This window comes from Hibiscus syriacus, unplaced genomic scaffold (genome assembly GCF_006381635.1).
Source record: "Hibiscus syriacus cultivar Baekdansim isolate YM2019G1 unplaced genomic scaffold, ASM638163v2 tig00001478_pilon, whole genome shotgun sequence".
NCBI lineage: Eukaryota > Viridiplantae > Streptophyta > Magnoliopsida > Malvales > Malvaceae > Hibiscus > Hibiscus syriacus.
The window spans coordinates 3,187,335-3,206,598 of NW_024061874.1; the positions used below are offsets into that span (position 1 = coordinate 3,187,335).

General features: G+C 36.5%; 1 protein-coding gene across 1 annotated transcript; it reads left to right on the top strand.

Moving 5' to 3' along the window:
- Positions 1-10,478: 10,478 nt before the first annotated feature.
- Positions 10,479-11,531, top strand: LOC120127971. Its single transcript, XM_039145763.1, has 4 exons — positions 10,479-10,661; positions 10,816-11,029; positions 11,106-11,377; positions 11,442-11,531. The coding sequence occupies exons 1-4, from the start codon at positions 10,479-10,481 to the stop codon at positions 11,529-11,531; spliced, it is 759 nt and encodes a 252-aa protein (XP_039001694.1).
- The last annotated feature ends 7,733 nt before the right edge of the window (positions 11,532-19,264 follow it).

The window sequence follows — 19,264 nt, forward strand, 5'->3', positions numbered from 1 at the left end:
AGACACTATGTGTGAAAATCCACGGAATTCATCATGAGTTGGTGAATACCCGTACAGGAACTATGTGTGCAAATCCACGAAATTCATCATGAGTTGGTGAATAACCGTACAGGCACTATGTGTGCAAATCCACGGAATTCATCATGAGTTGGTGAATAATATGTGTGCAACCCACAGAATTCATCATGAGTTGATGAACTACCATATAGGCACTACTTATGCATTCTAATAAATGAATATGAATAGAAAGTTGATAAATTACCATATTAGCACTAATGGTACAAAGTTATAAGGTTTATAATAAATTGTAAAGAGTTGCTCTATATTAGAATTGTTACCCTATATTTGTGTGTATAAGTTGCTTATGATTAAGTATGTCTCACTAAGTAACACTTAACGTGTGTTTATTTCACGCGTAGGTAGAATACAAGCTGAGTAAGGAGATCATTGGACATCCAAGCCGGAATCGCCTCGTCAGTAACAGTATGACATACATGTATACTTTTGTTGTATTTTAGTTGGCATGTAATAGGCTTAGTAAAAATACTCTAAAAAGCTTTTGAATTAAACTTCTGTAAAATGGTGAAGTGTTGAACATCTCTTTTTATTTGTCGAATTAAGTTTAATGCATAATTTATTATTAGTAATTAAAATGTTTTATAAAAAGTAACAAAATTGTATTAGTTTTCAAATGAAGAACTGTTTTAAAAAGTGATGTGACATTTGTAGCTCGTATATGGTAAGGTATATGGGAGATGTGTGTTACATTTATTGGTATCAGAGCTACAGGTTTAGCCGATTCTCAGCAGAAAATGAGTGTATTTTGATATAAAAAGAGTTTACATGCCACAAAAATGTCAAGTTACTGATAGGGTATAGGAAGAATATATTAGATATCTCTCATTACTAACTTAAGTACTATCTTTATGCATGTCATACTAGATGTTAGATTCTACGAATTCAAGAAGAACAGCTAGTAGAGACGAATTGGGTAGTGAAAGCTATGAAGAAAATAGCGAACATTTGATTCCATCTGAGAATGCCAGCGCATCGGCACCTCAAGGTATGCCTGTTCTAGAGTTTGAAGCTTTTATACAAGCTCTCGACGCTATTTTGATAAGGTTCCAACCTCCTCTGCCTCCCCCTGCTCCTCCAGTACCGCGAATGCTAATTCCGAATGAGTTAAGAAGTTTGGGAGCTTCTGAGTTCAGGGGAGAAGAAGGTAAAGGTTCGATGGATGAGGATTTATGGTTAAACAATATGATGATGATGTTGGAAAGTTTGTAGTGCTCCGATCATGAAAAACTAGGTGGAGCTATATCGTTACTCCGAGGATCAGCTCAAGTATGGTGGACAAACACGACGATGTATGCGTCGCTCGAGCAAGTGAATTGGCAGTTCTTCAAAAAGGAGTTCAAGAACAAGTATATCGGGGAGCAGTTTATGAGATCAATGTTGTTGATGTTTGTTTCTTAGCTTGAAACAAGGTGATCGAGCAGTGCATGAGTATGAGGTCGAATACAATAAGCTCAGTCGTTATGCTAATGAGGTGGTTTCCAATCTCGACGAGATTGGTTTATTGAGTGTTTGAGGCCTAAGTTGAAAGAGATGATGTTGGCCTTAAACCTACCTAGTCTGCAAGAGGTTATTAACAGAGCTAAGGCTATTGAAAGAGCATAAGAGGAAACTCTAGCAGCTAAAGAGAGTATGCAGACGAGTAAAAGGATTGGAATATCTTCATCTTCGCACCATGCTAAGAGGGGCAAGGGCTCAGGTTCCCGAAACATATATAGAGTTGATTGTGCTGCAGCTTCATAGAAAACTAATCAATCCCAATCTGCTGATGCTAGCTCATGTAGAGCTTTTGGAGAAATAAGTAATCAATGTCAGATTTACGGTAGATTTCACAAGGGGATAGTAGAGTGCTTTCTGGTACTTGTTTTGTTTGTGGAGAAGCGGTCACTATGCTCGAAACTATCTACAGAGGTCCGGGGATAGATCAGTTCAAACTGAGATATCAGTAGCAGCCCCTAGTAGAAGCAGAGAAATAAAAAGATCAGGCGGTCAATCTGAGGCTAGTCAAAGACTAGAGACTCAGGGAGTTGCCCGAATTTATAACACAAAGACCAATAAGGATCAAGATGATACGGATATCATAACAGGCACATTTCACCTTTTTGATGAGCCTGATTTTGTTCTAGTTGACCTTGGTTCTACGCACTCTTATATTAGTACAAAGTTGGTTAGAACTAGAGGAATTCCTTTAGAACCAATTTTTAGTGAAATGGTAGTGGTAAACCCTATGGGTTACAGTGCAAGGGTAGCACAAGAATGTAGAAAATGTCCAATTAAGATTCAAGGGGTTGTGTTCTTGTCAAACTTAATGGAGTTGCCCTTTGATGAGTTTAAAATCATTTTGGGCATGAATTGGTTGTCTCCGCATCATGGATGGGTGGATTTTCGCAGGAAACGGTTATTTTTTAAGGATGCGAAAAACTCCGAAATAGTAGTGATTGGTGAAAAACTGAAATCACCCTCCAATATGATATCAGCCATGACAGCAAAGAAAATGATATCAAAAGGATGCGTAGCTTTTCTAGCCAATATGATAGACACTCGAGCATCAGAAATGAGATTGAAAGATAGTCCCACAGTTAAGGAGTTTCCCGAGGTTTTTTCGGAAAAGTTACCGGGTTTACCTTCGGATCGTGAGGTAGAATTCAGAATTGAGGTTTACCCGAGTACCGAACCTATTTCTATGGCTCCGTATAGAATGGCTCCAATAGAGTTAAGGGAATTAAAAGCACAGTTGCAAGAGCTACTTGATAAAGGATTCATTAAACCCAGTATTTATCCTTGGGGAGCACCTGTCCTATTTGTGAAAAAGAAGGACGGGTCTATGCAGTTATGTATTGATTATCGTCAGTTGAATAAAATATCGATAAAAAAAGTATCATCTTTTGAGGATTGATGACATGTTTGATCAGTTGAAAGGCACATTAGAGTTATCTAAGATAGATCTGAGGTCGGGATACCATCAGTTAAAGATCGAAAAGGAAGATATTTCCAAGATGGCTTTTTGGACTCGGTATGAACACTATGAATTTGTGGTAATGCCGTTTGGATTAACAAATGCTCCTTCATCATTTATAGATTTAATTAACAAAATTATTCCAACCGTACTTGGATCAGCTCGTGGTAGTGTTTATTGATGATATATTGGTATATTCCAAGTCAAGGAAGGAACATGATGCTCATCTTGGGGTGGTTCTTCAGATACTACGTGAAAATAAGTTGTATGCAAAATTGTCTAAATGTGAATTTTGGTTATCTGAGATTGCTTTCCTTGGTCACATAGTATCTGCAAAATGTATAAGAGTGGATCCCAAGAAGATTCAAGCCATAGTGGATTGGTAAACCCTAAAGAACGTTGTTAAAGTTCAGAGTTTCTTGGGGCTTGCTGGTTATTATAGGTGATTTGTGAAGAATTTTTCAATGTTAGCTCTGTCGCTAACTAAGTTGTTACATAAAAATGTTCCTTTTGTTTAGACAGAAAGATGCCAGGAAAGTTTTGATATGCTAAAGAGAATAGTCACGGAGGCTCTAGTGCTCGTGCAGCCTGAGTCGAGTAAAGAATATGTTGTTTACAGTGATGCATCCCATAATAGGTTGAGATGTGTGTTGATGCAAGAAGGAAAAGTTGTGGCTTATGCCTCAAGACATTTGAAAAATCATGAGAGAAATTACCCAACACATGATTTAGAATTGGCAGCAATGGTGTTTGCATTAAAAATTTGGCGCCATTATTTGTATGGTGAGTGTTATCATGTATACACGGATCATAAGAGTTTAAAATACTTGTTGACTCAGAAAGAACTAAATTTGAGACAGAGAATATGGATTGAGCTCTTAAAGGATTATGATTTGGTTATTGATTCTCATCTAGGAAAAGCTAATGTGGTAGCAGATGCGCTCAGTCGAAAGACTTTTACAGCTTTAAGGGTGTTAGATGCACGAATGTCTTTAAAGGAAGATGGTGTTTTGATTGATGAATTAAAGCTAAAGCTGATGTTTTTGGATCGGTTAAAAGAGATGCAAGGTCAAAATAAGAAATGTTTGATGAGATTGGCGCAAGTCAAAAAAGAAGAAGCCAAAGATTTCAAAATGAGGGAAAATGGATGTTTATATTTCCGTGAAAGACTTTGCATTCCCAATGATGATAAATTGAGAAAAGATATTCTTTGTGAAGCCCACTATAGTCCTTTGACTATGCACCCAGGCATGAATAAGATGTATCAAGACTTGAAGGTCATTATTGGTGGCCTGGTATGAAAAGAGTTGTAACAGAGTTTGTTGCTAAATGTTTGACATATCAGCAAGTGAAAGCTGAACATCAAGTTCCATCCAGGTTACTACAGCCAATATCCATTCCTGAGTGGAAGTGGGAGCGAGTCACAATGGATTTTATTTTGGGGCTACCGTTGTCACCGGGTAAAAAGGACTCGATTTGAGTAATAGTAGACAGATTGACCAAGACGGCTCATTTTATTCTAGTTCAAGTAGACTATTCGATGGATAAGTTCACGGAGCTGTATATAAAAGAAATAATTAAACTGCATGGAGTGTCGATATCGATAGTGTCTGATCGAGACCCAAGGTTTACTTCAAGATTTTGGAAGTCCTTGTATGAAGCAATGGGTACTCGATTAAACTTTAGTACAGCTTTTCATCCGCAGACAGATGGGCAGTAGAAAGAGCTATTCAGATACTAGAGGATATGTTAAGGGCATGTGTGATTGAATTTATGGGATCATGGGAAAAGTATTTGCCTTTAGCGGAATATGCGTATAACAATAGTTATCAATCAAGTATTAAGATGGATCTGTATGAAGCTTTGTATGGGAAGAAATGCATAACACCATTAAATTGGTTTGAACTGAAAGATCGAGTCCTAGTTGGCCTGGATTTGATGAAAGATGTGGAGGAAAAAATGAAAATTATCTAGACCAATCTAAAGATAGCCTCAGATCGATAGAAGTCTTACGCTGATTTGAAAAGAAAAGAAATCGAATTTCAAGTGGGAGACAAGGTATTTCTGAAGGTTTCTCCTTGGAAGAAGGTATTGCGTTTTGGGCGAAAAGGAAAGTTGAGTCCGAGATTAATTAGATCGTATTAGGTATTAAAAAGGGTTGGACCCATAGTTTATCAATTAGCTTTGCCTCCAGATATGGACAAGATCCAAAATGTTTTTCATGTATCGATGCTTAGGAGGTACAGATATGATCCATCCCATGTTATCACTCCTAAAAAAATAAAGATCCGACCAGATTTGATGTATAAGGAAGAACCAGTGCGAATCTTGGCTAAAGAAACCAAAGAATTGCGTAACAAAAGGATTCTGATGGTTAAAGTGCTATGGTCCACATCTCTTCATTTCAGGTACTTCTTTAAATTCGAGGACAAATTTTCTTAAGGGGAGAGAATTGTAATGCCCCAAATATCGAATTAGGTACTTTATTGAAAAGATTTAGAATGTGAGAATCTATTTGATTAATTGATAAAAGTTGAGAAATGATTTAGATTAGGGGTTTAGACTAAAATGTAACAAAGGATAAGTAAAAGGGCATTTTAGTCTTTTATAGGAGAATTAATTTTAAATTCATTTTCTTTAGTGAGTATTAAGGAAAAGAAAAGGGGAAATTAAGGAATCCAAAAAGCTATCTTCATTTCCTTCTCCTTCCCGTGGAAAAAAGGCCTCATCTATAGCTAAAGGTGAGTTTTCAATTTACTAGTTTATTCCTTCATTTTTGGTTGGGTTTTGAAGCATTGAGTATACTAGAAGCCTAAGAAAGGATTAAATGGGATCAAAACTAAGTTATGGATGAGATAATAGATATTGAAGAAAATGGGTTTTTGAGTGATATGTTAAAATAGGAGTTTTTATGGATGTTTACTGGTAGATTTGACTTGTCAAAGAGGTAAATGAGAGATTAAATGCATTAGATAGGATTAATAACATATTAGGAAAAGTGGTGTGATTCTTAGAATTGAATGTTCTTGGAAGATGTTAGATGTATTAAGAAACTAAATGAAGGAAAGTTAGTTTGAATAATTAAATAAAAGTTCAATAGGATTGTAGGGTGTAAGAATAACGAAATTTAATACCATTTGGGTGATAATCGAACTGAAAACAAGAAATTCTGGGCACGGGTATAACAGTAGCGATACTATAGGCTTAAAATAAGTAAAATTTGTTGGGTAGTATTGATGCCGATTCAAGTGGTATTGGTACCAATAGGGGAGTATCGATACTATGTGGATGGTATCGATACATGGATCTCATAATACAAAAATGGTATCGGTACCGAAATGGAGTATCAGTACCATAGTATAATAGTATCGGTACATGTTTTAATGGATGTTTAAGTATATCGAAACCAAGCTCCCGAGATAAGCAAAACTAAGGGCAAAGGCAAAGTACCGGAGTAATCAGCCTTACGTTTTGGATACATAGCGAGGAAAGTCATGTGAGTGCATTTAGCATGTTCATTAAGAATTATAAAAAAAATATTGTTAAAAAATATGTTGCAATGGTATATCAGTACTAAGTGTACTACAGGCACTATGTGTGCAACCCACAGAATTCATCATGAGTTGATGAATAACCATACTTTCACTATGTGTACAAATCCACAAAATTCATCATGAGTTGGTGAATAACCGTGCAGGCACTATGTGTGCAACCCACGGAATTCATCATGAGTTGATGAATAACCGTACATGCACTATGTGTGAAAATCCACGGAATTCATCATGAGTTGGTGAATAACCATACAGGCACTATGTGTGCAAATCCAAGGAATTCATCATGAGTTAGTGAATAATCGTACAGGCACTATGTGTTCAACCCACGGAATTAATCATGAGTTGATGAATAACCGTACAGGCACTATGTGTCAAATCCACAGAATTCATCTTGAGTTGGTGTATAACCATACAGGCACTATGTGTGCAACCCACATAGTTCATCATAAGTTGATGAACTACCGTATAGGCACTACTTGTGCATTCTAATAAATGAACATGAATAGAAAGTTGGTAAATTGCCATATTAGCACTAATGGTGCAAAGTTATAAGGTTTATAATAAATTGTAAAGAGTTTCTCTATATTAGAATTGTTATCCTATATTTATGTGTATAAGTTGCTTATGATTAAGTATGCCTCCCTAGGTAATACTTAATGTGTGTTTATTTCACGCGTAGGTAGAATACAAGCTGAGTAAGGAGATCATTGGACATCCAAGTTGGAATCGCCTCGTCAGTAACAGTATGACATACATGTCTACCTTTGATGTATTTTAGTTGGCATGTAATAGGCTTAGTAAAAATGCTCTGAAAAGTTTTTGAATTAAACTTCTGTAAAATGGTGAAGTGTTGAACATCTCTTTTTATTTGTCTATTTATGTTTAATGCATAATTTATTATTAGTAAATTAAAATGCTTTATAAAAAGTAACAAAATTGTATTGGTTTTCAAATGAGGAACTGTTTTAAAAAGTGATGTGACATCTGTAGCTCGTATATGGTAAGGTATACGTGAGATGTGTATTACAAGATTTTTCTATTGATGTCTGAAGAAGGTTTGTTGTAAAAGGATATTGTTGGAATAAAGATTGCATTTTGCAACTGGTTAGAAACATTCAGGCTGGAAAGGGCCCCCTTTGGATGGCTTGGCTCAAGGCGTACATCTTGAAGAGTTTAGACTTCTGGCAGATGGAGATCCCCACCAATGTTAGTTTGAGCTTTAAGAAAATCTTGAAACTTAGGCCTGAAGCTCGTCGTTTGTTTGCTTGTGCTGGTGCTAGTCACATGAAGGCTAGCAAAATCTGGAACAAGCTTCGACTTGCAAATCCCAAAGTTTCATAGCGTAGTATTGTTTGGTTTGCAGGTTGAACCCCAAGCATAGTCTTATTGTCTGGATGACTATTCTTGATCGTCTTCCTACAAATGCAAGGCTCTTGTGTAAATATTGGTAATGACTTGTGTTTGATTTACAGTTGTTAGTTAGAAAGCAGAGACTATATCTTTTTATAGTTGTTGCTTTCCTAAGGAGCTGTGGGGGACATCCTGACTTTGTATGGTCTTCCTTGCAGGACTAGCTGCTGGGAGCATGAACTTGCTTGGAGTCTTGTGCATCTAAAATGTAAATCCTTCGTTGATATGATTTTTAAGCTTGCATGGGATTGCCACATCTATAGTGTGTGGGAGGAGAGGAACTGTAGGCACTTCGAAGGCACATCTCGCTCGGTTGATAATGTGTTGCAGGGCACAAACGAGATGGTGCAGATTCGTCTAAGGTGCTCGAAGATTACTAGTGATTCGATGAATGCTAGTCTTTGTAATCGATGGGGTCTTTCCTAATTTAGTATTTGGATTATATTCTATTGTCTAGTAATGTTGTTGTATTGTAATATTGCAGTTTCTGCTCTTCTTTAGATAATATTATAATTTATCATATATATATATATATATATAAAAGGATACTATGATAATGATTCTCTTATTTATATATGTTATATGAAGGGATATTATATTAATTTTTTTAATCTTAAATCTGATTTCGTCTCGATTTTGATGTTCTCAACAAAATTTATCATTATAAAATCAATTGATTCTATAAGGTTCTGGGCATGGGTTTATGCATTCGTTCGATTCATGCACAAAATTAACCTATGGAAAACAACGCACAAGTCAGGTATCTTTGGGTCAGGTGATGTTAATAAGCGAAGTTGTTCACCATTGCTTCCATTTCTTTGAAAATGCCAATGGAAAACGGTGTAAAATCTCCTTCATCGTCATCTAGTGTGAATCACCCCCGACAAGATTGGTTTGAAAATGCCAATGGAAAACGGTGTAAAATCTCCTTCATCGTCATCTAGTGTGAATCACCCCCGACAAGATTGGCTTGCGTTGTATAATGTCATCAGCAAGCTCCATCCTGCATTTTAATTTAATCAACTTTATAACATGCTCACTATTTGTTTCAACATCTTTTCTTCTTTAGTTTATGCTTTATCAATTAGAGAAGCAAAGTGCAGATTCCAAAGTATGCTTCACCTGCAACTCTTAATCACAGTATCTATAAAATTCCCCAGGCATTGCCTTTATCATCTGCGCACACTCAGTGAAAGAGAATGGCTAAAGAAATAACAATCTCAGCATCAGAGATGGCTTTTTTCGGCGAAATTAGAGATCCATACGCAAAGGTGATGGAAAACGACGCTCAGGGACTGCAGAAAATCTACGAGAATAACCGCAACGCATTGTTCAATCGAATCAACGCTTGCGGAGACACCATTTTCCACGTCGCGGCTTACAATGGACGCGATTCCATCACTTCAGATTTAGATGAACTTGTTGAATTTTGTAAGATAAAGGGATGAAATTAACAGTTAAACCTTAATTAACTCAATATTATGTTAAACTGATTTTTGCAATTTTCAATCTCAGATACTGCTATTTGGTTTCTAAAGAAGGATCCACAGCTTGCAACTTACAGAGACAAGTATGGAAAAACAAGCCTTCATGTCCTAGCTGGCATGTCCTCTGCTTTTAAGAGCAGCTCCCCTATTCGAGGAATATTCAAGGGGTCTTTCTACAATTGTATGTCTTCTATCTTACTATAAAAATAATTTTAATTTTAATTCAATTCAATTTGATAAAAGATTATTATTTTTAGAAAGAAAAAAAGAGTTTTAGGGCGGGAGAGGTTTTATAATATTTTGGGTTGAATTATTTTTAATTTATGGAGATCAAATTATTAAATAAAATGAAATTAAAAGGTGAAATATAAAATCACGTGGATGTCATCCTAATTGAACGGCATTGTTGTTTGGAAGGCCTTCATAGTGGTGCATTTCATGAGGATGAGAGTGACGAGCTTCCATTGAATCTGCAAAGCAAAGATTTAGAGCAGGGTAGGGCAAGCAAAGCTCTCAACCAGTCAGAGCTTTGCGAAGGTAAATTTTTGTTTTTCTATTGATATTCGAGACTCGTAACTATCCCTTCCAAGAATGTTTAATTTATTGTCGTTTTATGAATCTCCAGTAAGATACGATGATTGTACATGTTTGAGCCTCTCTGTGTGTAGGATGGAAAATGATTGATGGGATTCGGGCTCGAAAGAGAATGCACGAATCAGCCGTTAAACTGACCAAGATATTAGTGCGAACCGATTCGTCTTGGTTCGATACTCACGAACCTGAGGAGGATGACACAGTTTGCTTGGAAAGAATGGAAGAAGAAAAAGTAAAGAGTAGCGCAGCGCCCGGCATCGAGTTCCCACCCGAACCGGATATGCCTCTGTTCATCGCAGCCAGAGCGGGCATTGTGGAGGTAGTGACCGAGATACTTACGGTGTACCCTCAAGCCATTGATCACATTAACCGAAAAGGACAAACGTACTTCATGTAGCCATCATGCATCGGCAATACAAAGTGTACGATGTCCTTAGGGATAAGAAGGAGGCGAAGAGGTTGGTTCGAGGCATTGATAATCATGGCTGCACCATATTGCACCGCGCCGCAGACACCAAATTTTACCACGGAGGAACCAAACCTACTCCTGCCCTCAAATTACAGCAGGAGCTGATATGGTTTGAGGTGAACAATCAAATGAGTAAACAAATTTTTTTTTTTGGGATTTGTCATTCAAGTACGAGTTATTTCGAGTCACTTGTTTGAATAATTTCGGATTTGAATTGTTTAGAATTCAAGTTTGATGGTGGACATTTATACTTAAATCAAACTGATGCAGCAAGTGAAAGCTCAAATGCCCCCTCATTTTATCATGCACATCAACAAAAAGGGCAAAACAGCAGATGAGCTTTTCAAGGATATGCACCGACAGCAACTCAAAGTCGCCCAAGATTGGGTGAAGAACACCTCTCAGTCGTGCTCGACGGTCTCCATTCTCGTGGCCACCGTCGTCTTTGCCGCCGCATACACCGCACCAGGAGGTTTCTTGCAGAGTAAGTAACTAATTACTACCAGATAATCAACTGCATAAGTTATGGAGTTACGATATTGAATCATGGCTATTAACAGCAGATGGGAGACCGATCCTCCTTGAGAGGCCTCTCTACTCGTTTTTCACCGTGATGGACGTTGCCGGCCTGGCGAGCTCGTTGACCTCGGTGGTGGTCTTCCTCTCGATCCTCACTTCTTCGATCGATTTTGGAGATTTTCATCACCGGCTCCCACGGAACCTCTCGCTCGGTTTTACCTTTCTGTTTTTCTGTCACTTCGACAATGCTAACGTTCACGGCCACCATCTTTCTGCTCGTTCATTTGCAGACAAAGTGGACCGCATCACTAACGTATGCTGCCACGTTGCTTCCCATAGGCGTATTCGCGCTGTTTCAATTCCCTTTGTACTACCAGTACTTCAAGGCTGCAGTCAAAAGCATTCTTGATTTCCTTGGGAAGAATTTGCCTGGAAACTGGGATTTTCTTGAAATTAAAGATGAATGATGGAACCATACAGGGGAAACGATTCTCTCTATGTATCGTTGCTTAAAGCCCTTTTGTTTATGGATTCTATATGGACTATTATTTTCTCTTGCCCCTATGTTCTACTTTTGATTAATAAGAGCAAGAGATATAAATTGTTAGGAGATTCAATTGATACCAATTTCTTAAGCACTTCACTGGTTGTCTAGCAGACAAATATTTTTTCATTTTGATTTACTTTAATTATTATAGTAAATTGTTCACACGAAATATTTTAAGTCTTAAATTTAACTCAAACTATTTAAATTCGAGATGATCTTAATAATTATTAGATCAAATTTATCTATTTATTTATATATAGATCAAACTTAAATAATCTACAAATACAAATGCTTTGTTTACACTACTTAGGAGTACTCTTTTCTGAAAATGTTTCTTCAAAGAAAAAACAAAAACAAATACCGTATTCATATGTGACTTTGTTTTTAGGGCATAATCAAGCTCTGTAGCCCAATATCTACATTTTCTTATTAAATTTAATTTCAAATTTTAAAAAAAGGTTCTTTTAAGCACCCAATCCTACCACCAACCCCAACTCCAACCAATTTCAAGGTTATGTAAAGGACACACACGGCGCACCCATCCACCCACCTCTATGCTCTTATTATATGAAGAAAAAATATTATCCTTAAGATCAGTTATAAAATTAATATTAGATTTTAAAAATTGTATCTATATATTATGGTTGGTTCCTACTTTAAATGAGAAAAGGTACATTAATTGATAAAGTATTAATGGTTTAAACAAATTTATATAAGAAAATGTAGTTATACAAATCCAAATTGGCTATTTTGCCGGAATAATGCATACGGGGAGGTTTAATTCCCTAAATAATGCACTTTAATTATTATTTCCCCAAATGGGGTGATTGCTATAGGAAATATGGAAAGCTCGGCGTCTTCAGATTTGATGGAGCTGTCGTCGTCTTCAACTTGGATATCCCGACGTCTTCAGCAGATGTGGAAGCGTGGGAGCTGTGCATGTATGATTGATCTCTCGGCGTCTTCAGTTGGATTCTTCATAGGAACTCTCGGCGTCTTCAGTTGGATTCTTCGTAGGAAATCTCGGCGTCTTCAGTGCTGTGCATGGGACTGGACGTGAGAAATCACGGGTTCTGCAAGGAGAAAGCACGGGTTCTGCAAGGAGAAAGCACAGAAATCACGGGTTCTGGGTCCTGCAGGGCTGCACGTCTGCATGTGGGGGTCCTGCACGTCTGCATGTTGGGGGCATGCAACTGTTGGATTTCCGGCGTCTTCTTTACATTTAGTACGGATTTCTCGGCGTCTTGCATGGAAGGCTGGATATCTCGGCGTCTTCTTAACAAATAAATCTAATAATGCGGATGAGTTACGAATGTGTTATAAGAGACTGCTCGGGCTGAGGAATGTGAGAGTTTGGGGCTGAGGCAATTCACAATTAGAAGCAGTGAGAGCTTGAGAGGGAGATGATCAGCAGTAAGATCACAAAGCATAGCCTGAGGTAATTTAAACTCAAGCCCTAGATCTCATTTGATTCTTGTTTTAAAGGTTTAGGGTTTCATATTGATCTCATATTTTAGTTTCATAAGTTTATTAATTTGTGATTATATGTTTACACTCTGAAATATAATTTATATGTTGTTACATAATTTGAAATAAGGTTGGGACCATTTTGGAACATTGTAAAGTTTTAGGGACCGTTTTGTAAAATTTAAGGAATTTAAGGAATAAGTAAATTATTAAAAGTTGCTATACTATGCTGGAATTTAGTATTAGTATGCTTGGTTAAATTAGAAAGAATTTAAAATTTATGGATTAAATTGCTAACTTTGAAAATGTTGAGAACCAAATAGTAATTAGGGATCGTTTTGCAAATTTGAGGAATTAGGAATTAGAGTAAATTATAAAAAGTTGGTATACTATGCTTGAATTTAGTATTAATATGCTTAATTGGTTTAAATTTGAAAGAATTTATAAATTTAGTGATTAAATTGCAAAGTTTGAAAATGTTGAGGCCAATAGTAATTAGGGATCATTTTATATTTGATGTTTATTTTTATTAAAGTAGATACATGCAATTGATTATTTGAATAAAACAATGTAATAAATTGAGTGTAATATTTAATTTTTTTTTTGTCTAGATTTGTTGAAACATGGCCGAAGAAAATGTTTTTTGAGGCTAGATGGTCGACACATTCGAGTAATTTGGGAGAACTAGTAATATGATAGACTTATTTTTTTTATTTGAGAACGGTGTATTATTCTAATTACAATGATTATAAATTGCAGGATGACGAACAACGAGTCCTTCGTCCTCGACTTATCAACTGTGAGATGCCAGATCAACGTATTGTTGATAATTTGAAAACAGTGGGTTTTTATGATGTTGCTTTTGTAAGAGAATTCGGTTGATCCCCGGTTTGATAAGTGCATTATTGAAGGTGGAGACCAGAACTCATACTTTCATCTTCCAGTGGTGAATGTACGATCACTTTGGAGGCCGAAGAAAAGTTCTTTTGAGGCTAGATGGTCGACACTTTCGAGTAATTTGGGAGAACTAGTAATATGATAGACTTATTTTTTTTATTTGAGAACGGTGTATTAATTCTAATTACAATGATTAATAAATTGCAGGATGACGAACAACGAGTCCTTCGTCCTCGACTTATCAACTGTGAGATGCCAGATCAACGTATTGTTGATAATTTGAAAACAGTGGGTTTTTATGATGTTGCTTTTGTAAGAGAATTCGGTTGATCCCCGGTTTGATAAGTGCATTAATTGAAGGTGGAGACCAGAAACTCATACTTTTCATCTTCCATGTGGTGAATGTACGATCACTTTGGAGGATGTGGCTTACAACTAGGGGTTCCTACAAATGGAATGGCAGTGTTGGAAATACAGATCTTGACATGTTTGCAATATGTGAGCGTTTCCTTGGGAAGGTACCAGACAAAGATATAGCAAAAGGGTCACGGCTGAGATTATCCTGGTTGGCAAATGAGTTTAAGCTCGATCACAATGTAGTGAGCGAGACTTATATATGCAACTCGAGCATATATTACGTTGATCGGCGGAATCTTGATGCCAGATAATCCAATAATCTTGTCCATATACAATATCTTCCGTTTTTGGAGAACTTCTTATGACCCGTCAGTATAGTTGGGGATCAGCAATATTGGCATTATTGTATCGCGAGATGTGCAAGGCTCATTAATTGTTAATGATGCGTACACGACTGAAATCGGTGGATGCACGATGTTATTACAATCGTGGGCGTGGTACAGAATTCCATGGTTAACACGATTAGCGAACTGCAGTTGACTTTCCTCTTGCCGGAAGGTAATTTTATTGATTTAAAATATTTTATCTTTAATTAAATAAAGAATATTTGTAATGAAAAATAATTACAAATTTTATTTTGATTGGTATACAGATGGAGGCATAAAATAGAAGAACGGGGTTGGCACACAACAACGTGAAAGAGTTTAGGTTTAAGATTGACATCAAATGCAAAGTTGAGGTATATATAAAATTAATAAGTGAATTTATTTTTATTATTTTTTATTATAATATTGTTATTTATTAATTTGTTGATTTTTATAATTATTTAATTAAATAAAAATATAATTTTATTTTATAGTTTATTTGGAGGCCGTACGATGATCAAGAAATTATGTCGTGCGTACCGCAACATGTCTGGGAGGGTTGTGAATATGTGTGCTGTTACACCATTGATCCATTTCATGTTGTGAGTTCCAATTTGCCGATAGAGTGTGAGCAGTTCGGCTTCCACCAACATATTCCAGTCATTCCAACATATTCCAGTCATTCCAGAGAATCATGATGCTCTCCATCGATTAGATGGGCGGGGTAGGGTCGGTGAGGATTGGTCGGTGAGGCATGCTAACCATATCAATCATTGGAACAACAGGGGTTCATACTTGCCAACGCTCACTCCCATACAAGCAGATGACTTTGACTTCAAGAGTTCGGATTACCTGAATTATTTTTGGGAACATGGAAAGCCGTTCTTGACAACAATCAGAGAAAGGCGACAATTTATAGAGTATACGAAAAAATTCGGTAAACCCGAGAAACCAAGAAGGACTGGGAGTGGGAGTGGGAGTGGGAGTGGGAGTAGGAGTTCTTCTCACCGTGGAGCAGAACAAGAGACAATGGATAATATCCCACCAGAATCTTTTGATCACACAAGATCATTTAGTCAAGTGGTTGGTGATTCTGGTGTTACGCCCTACACTCCTCAGCATGTTCCTCATCAATCACTCATGTTCCCTCCTATGTTTGGGGCAACAAATGATTTTGATCAGATGACATCTATGATCACAAGTACGAGTGTTTGTCCTCAGATGGGAGAGCATAGTGGTGGTGGGCATGTATTTACAACACCAGAACCTATGCCCTCGATGAATGAGCAGGTGGTTATGCTGAACAAACTCCTGAACAAGTGCAACGACAACGAAACCGACGTGGGCCTCGACATTATACTCAACAACACCCCGACACCGACAAGAGTTGTAATCCTTTTAATTATTTGTATCAAATTAAAGTAATTGAATCGAATATATTACTATTATTATATCAGTAAATATAAATCATTAAAGTCAAGTAATTATTATTAAATCATTAAAATTAAATCATTAAAATTAAGTAATTTATTAAATTATTAAAATTAAATCATTAAAGTAATTATTATTAATCATTAACATTAATCATTAAAGTAATATTATTAAAGCATTAAAGTTAAATCATTAAAGTAATTATATTAAATCATAAATCATTAAGTAATTATTATTAAATCATTAAATCATTAAATCATTAAAGTAATTATTAATCATAATTAAATCATTAAAATTAAATCATTAAAGTATTATTTAAATCATTAAAATTAAATCATTAAAGTAATTATTATTAAATCATTAAAGTTAATCATTAAAGTAATTATTAAATCATTAAAGTTAAATAATTATTATTAAATCATTAAAGTTAAATCATTAAAGTAATTATTATTAAATCATTAAATCATTAAATCATTAAAGTAATTATTATTAAACATTAAAGTTAAATCATTAAATCATTAAAATTAAATCATTAAAGTAATTATTATTAAATCATTAAAATTAAATCATTAAAGTAATATTATTAAATCATTAAAGTAAATCATTAAAGTATTATTATTAAATCAAAGTTAAATAATTATTATTAAATCATTAAAGTTAATAATTAAATTTAAATAATTATTATTAAATATGTACTCGAGTAATGAATCATATAATATAAAAATTTAAATAATAAGATTACGCTGAGGTCTATACTGTGGAAGGTTTGAACAATTTCTTTTTGAATGCCCTTCACCTCTACATAATCCACACCTCTTCGGTGGCCTTTCTCTCTAATATGTATATCATACTGGTATGAATACGAGTAGATTCCAGTCGACCCGTTGGACTTCTACGAAGTAGTGGATTTGGCAACCATTCATCATGATCTCGATTGTCCCAATAAGATTCATTGGGATCGGTCTGAACTCATGGTTGTATATATTTAATATCCTCTGTAGGTGAAAGCACTCATCAACATAAGTGTATGAATTGATTCCAGTATGCATACATGCAGCGACTGCATGAGCACGGATATCTCCACGCCTGAAAGCGGCCACAATCACACCATCTTTGTCGTAAATTAACAGTAAATGATTCTCGATCTGCTCATTCGTTGCGACGTATGCATGCGATGACAACAAAAGTATGTTCAATTCGATCGAAGTCATGAACAAACATTGAGGTTGCCATACGCTCATTTGCTTCCATTGTCTACCACCCGCCGGAGCCCAGATTTACCTCGATTTATCAGACACTCGATCTCTTCCCTTTATCAGACCAAACTTTAGCCAACCTAAAGTATGTCTCTTTTACCACACTCGCTATTGGGAGATGTCGTGTACCTTTTAGTACTGAATTAATGGCCTCAGCAAGGTTTGTAGTCATGTGTCCGTATCTCCGACCACAATCGTATGCTTGCGACCACTTCTCCCACTCGATTTTCGACGCCCATTTCCAAACGCGCTCATTTATGGCCTTCAAATCCTCCAATCTCTTGTCAAAATTTGGTTGGCGTAGTTCATATCCTGTTTCAAAATAGATATTGTGTTAAAGTCAATTTATAAAAAACATAAATGAGTACAAATGCTGAAAATAAAACTTACCCATGCTGACTATCTCCCTACGAATACGACCGTTATGAAACTTCTCAATACAATTCTTACCAATATGACGGATACAATATGCGGGATATGCGTGCGGAGGTGTCCAACGACTTCCCGGTCGTTCAATTGCTGCCAAAAGGCCAGTTCCTCGATAGGATATCAGGAAACTCTTCTCGGACGACATACTTACGTAGCTGCGCAATTGCTATCAATAATATATGTCTGTATTGACCGTATAACCACGTACCATCTATTTGGACCATACGTTTGCAAAATGGAAAACCTTCTATGCAAGACTTGAATGCCCAAAAGAGTCTATGGAATATTCTCTTCCCTTGAACAAGTTGATCTTCTCGGTCGTATGCAGGCATGGTCTGAGACTTCACGATGGTTCCAGGTATGAATTGTTTCATAGCTCGTAACAAATCAGGTAACTCATTGTATGATGTATCCCAATCGCCATATATCAACCTCCTTGCCTTCTCCTTCGCATGCCACACGGGTTTGTATTTTACATTGTATCCGAACTGGTCTCGAATAGATGCAGCTAACACCGAGCAAGGGATCCTTGGATTTTGTTCAACCAAAACCTTCACATATTGACAAATTACATCGGAGTCCAGTAGTCGGTGGTCTTGTTCGATGGAGTTTTGCAAACATGTGTGTGGACCATTGTGCCTTGTGATGACCCAAGCATCTTGCCTCTGCATTTTGGACACTCTGATCAACCATTTACACTCGGGCCCATATTTAACACACTTTGCGTACAAAGTTTTTTGGTTGGACTCTGCAGTCTTGCAATCTACATGGCCTCTTATGCAATACTCTTTAATCGCTAGTGTAGCTTCTTTTTTTCCTCTGTATTGCTGCCCAACTGCTAATTCACCAGAGTTATCGGACGATTCAATCATATAGCCTGAAGTTAAATGTGGCATCTCCGGGAATTCAGGTGCCCTCATTGCTTCATAATCAATCTCCTGCATGTGAGGGGTAGGTTGATACGATGTCGAATATTCATCAATATTGATATCAGCTTCATCACCATGGAACATGGCATCATCCTCAGCCAAAAGAGGTTCCTCAGTTTCTTCATCTTCATTGGAATCTTCAAGTATTTCTTCCCAGCGGTTTTCAGCATCATACTCTGCGGCTCCAGATGTTCCACCAACTTCATTTGCACTTTCCAACATCGCCACAAAGTTGTTCATCGACCTATATGTTGGGTTATCGAAATGACTCTCGAAACCCATTTGAGATGAAGTTTCAACCGCATTTATTGATGACCCAGGCACATTAGATATTACACAACTCAACAAATAACTCAATAATTGGAATATTTGTTGAGTCATGTAATTCAACCATAGTTATATCATCGTCTTCTTCAAGTGGTACTGCAGCATACCTGACCGGATTGGGACATACCATAAATCTGTACCTCAAACCATCAACTTTAGCACGTATTTTTCTTTCTATCCTCTCCTTGATCTCTG

What these genes read in the sequence shown, in the direction of transcription:
- LOC120127971 (XM_039145763.1), top strand. Translation starts at nt 10,479, where the DNA reads ATGCATCGGCAATACAAAGTGTACGATGTCCTTAGGGATAAGAAGGAG. An exon ending in ACCAGGAGGTTTCTTGCAGA is followed by an intron (nt 11,030 to 11,105) that starts GTAAGTAACTAA and finishes GGCTATTAACAG; the next exon opens with CAGATGGGAGACCGATCCTC. An exon ending in AAGTGGACCGCATCACTAAC is followed by an intron (nt 11,378 to 11,441) that starts GTATGCTGCCAC and finishes TTGTACTACCAG; the next exon opens with TACTTCAAGGCTGCAGTCAA.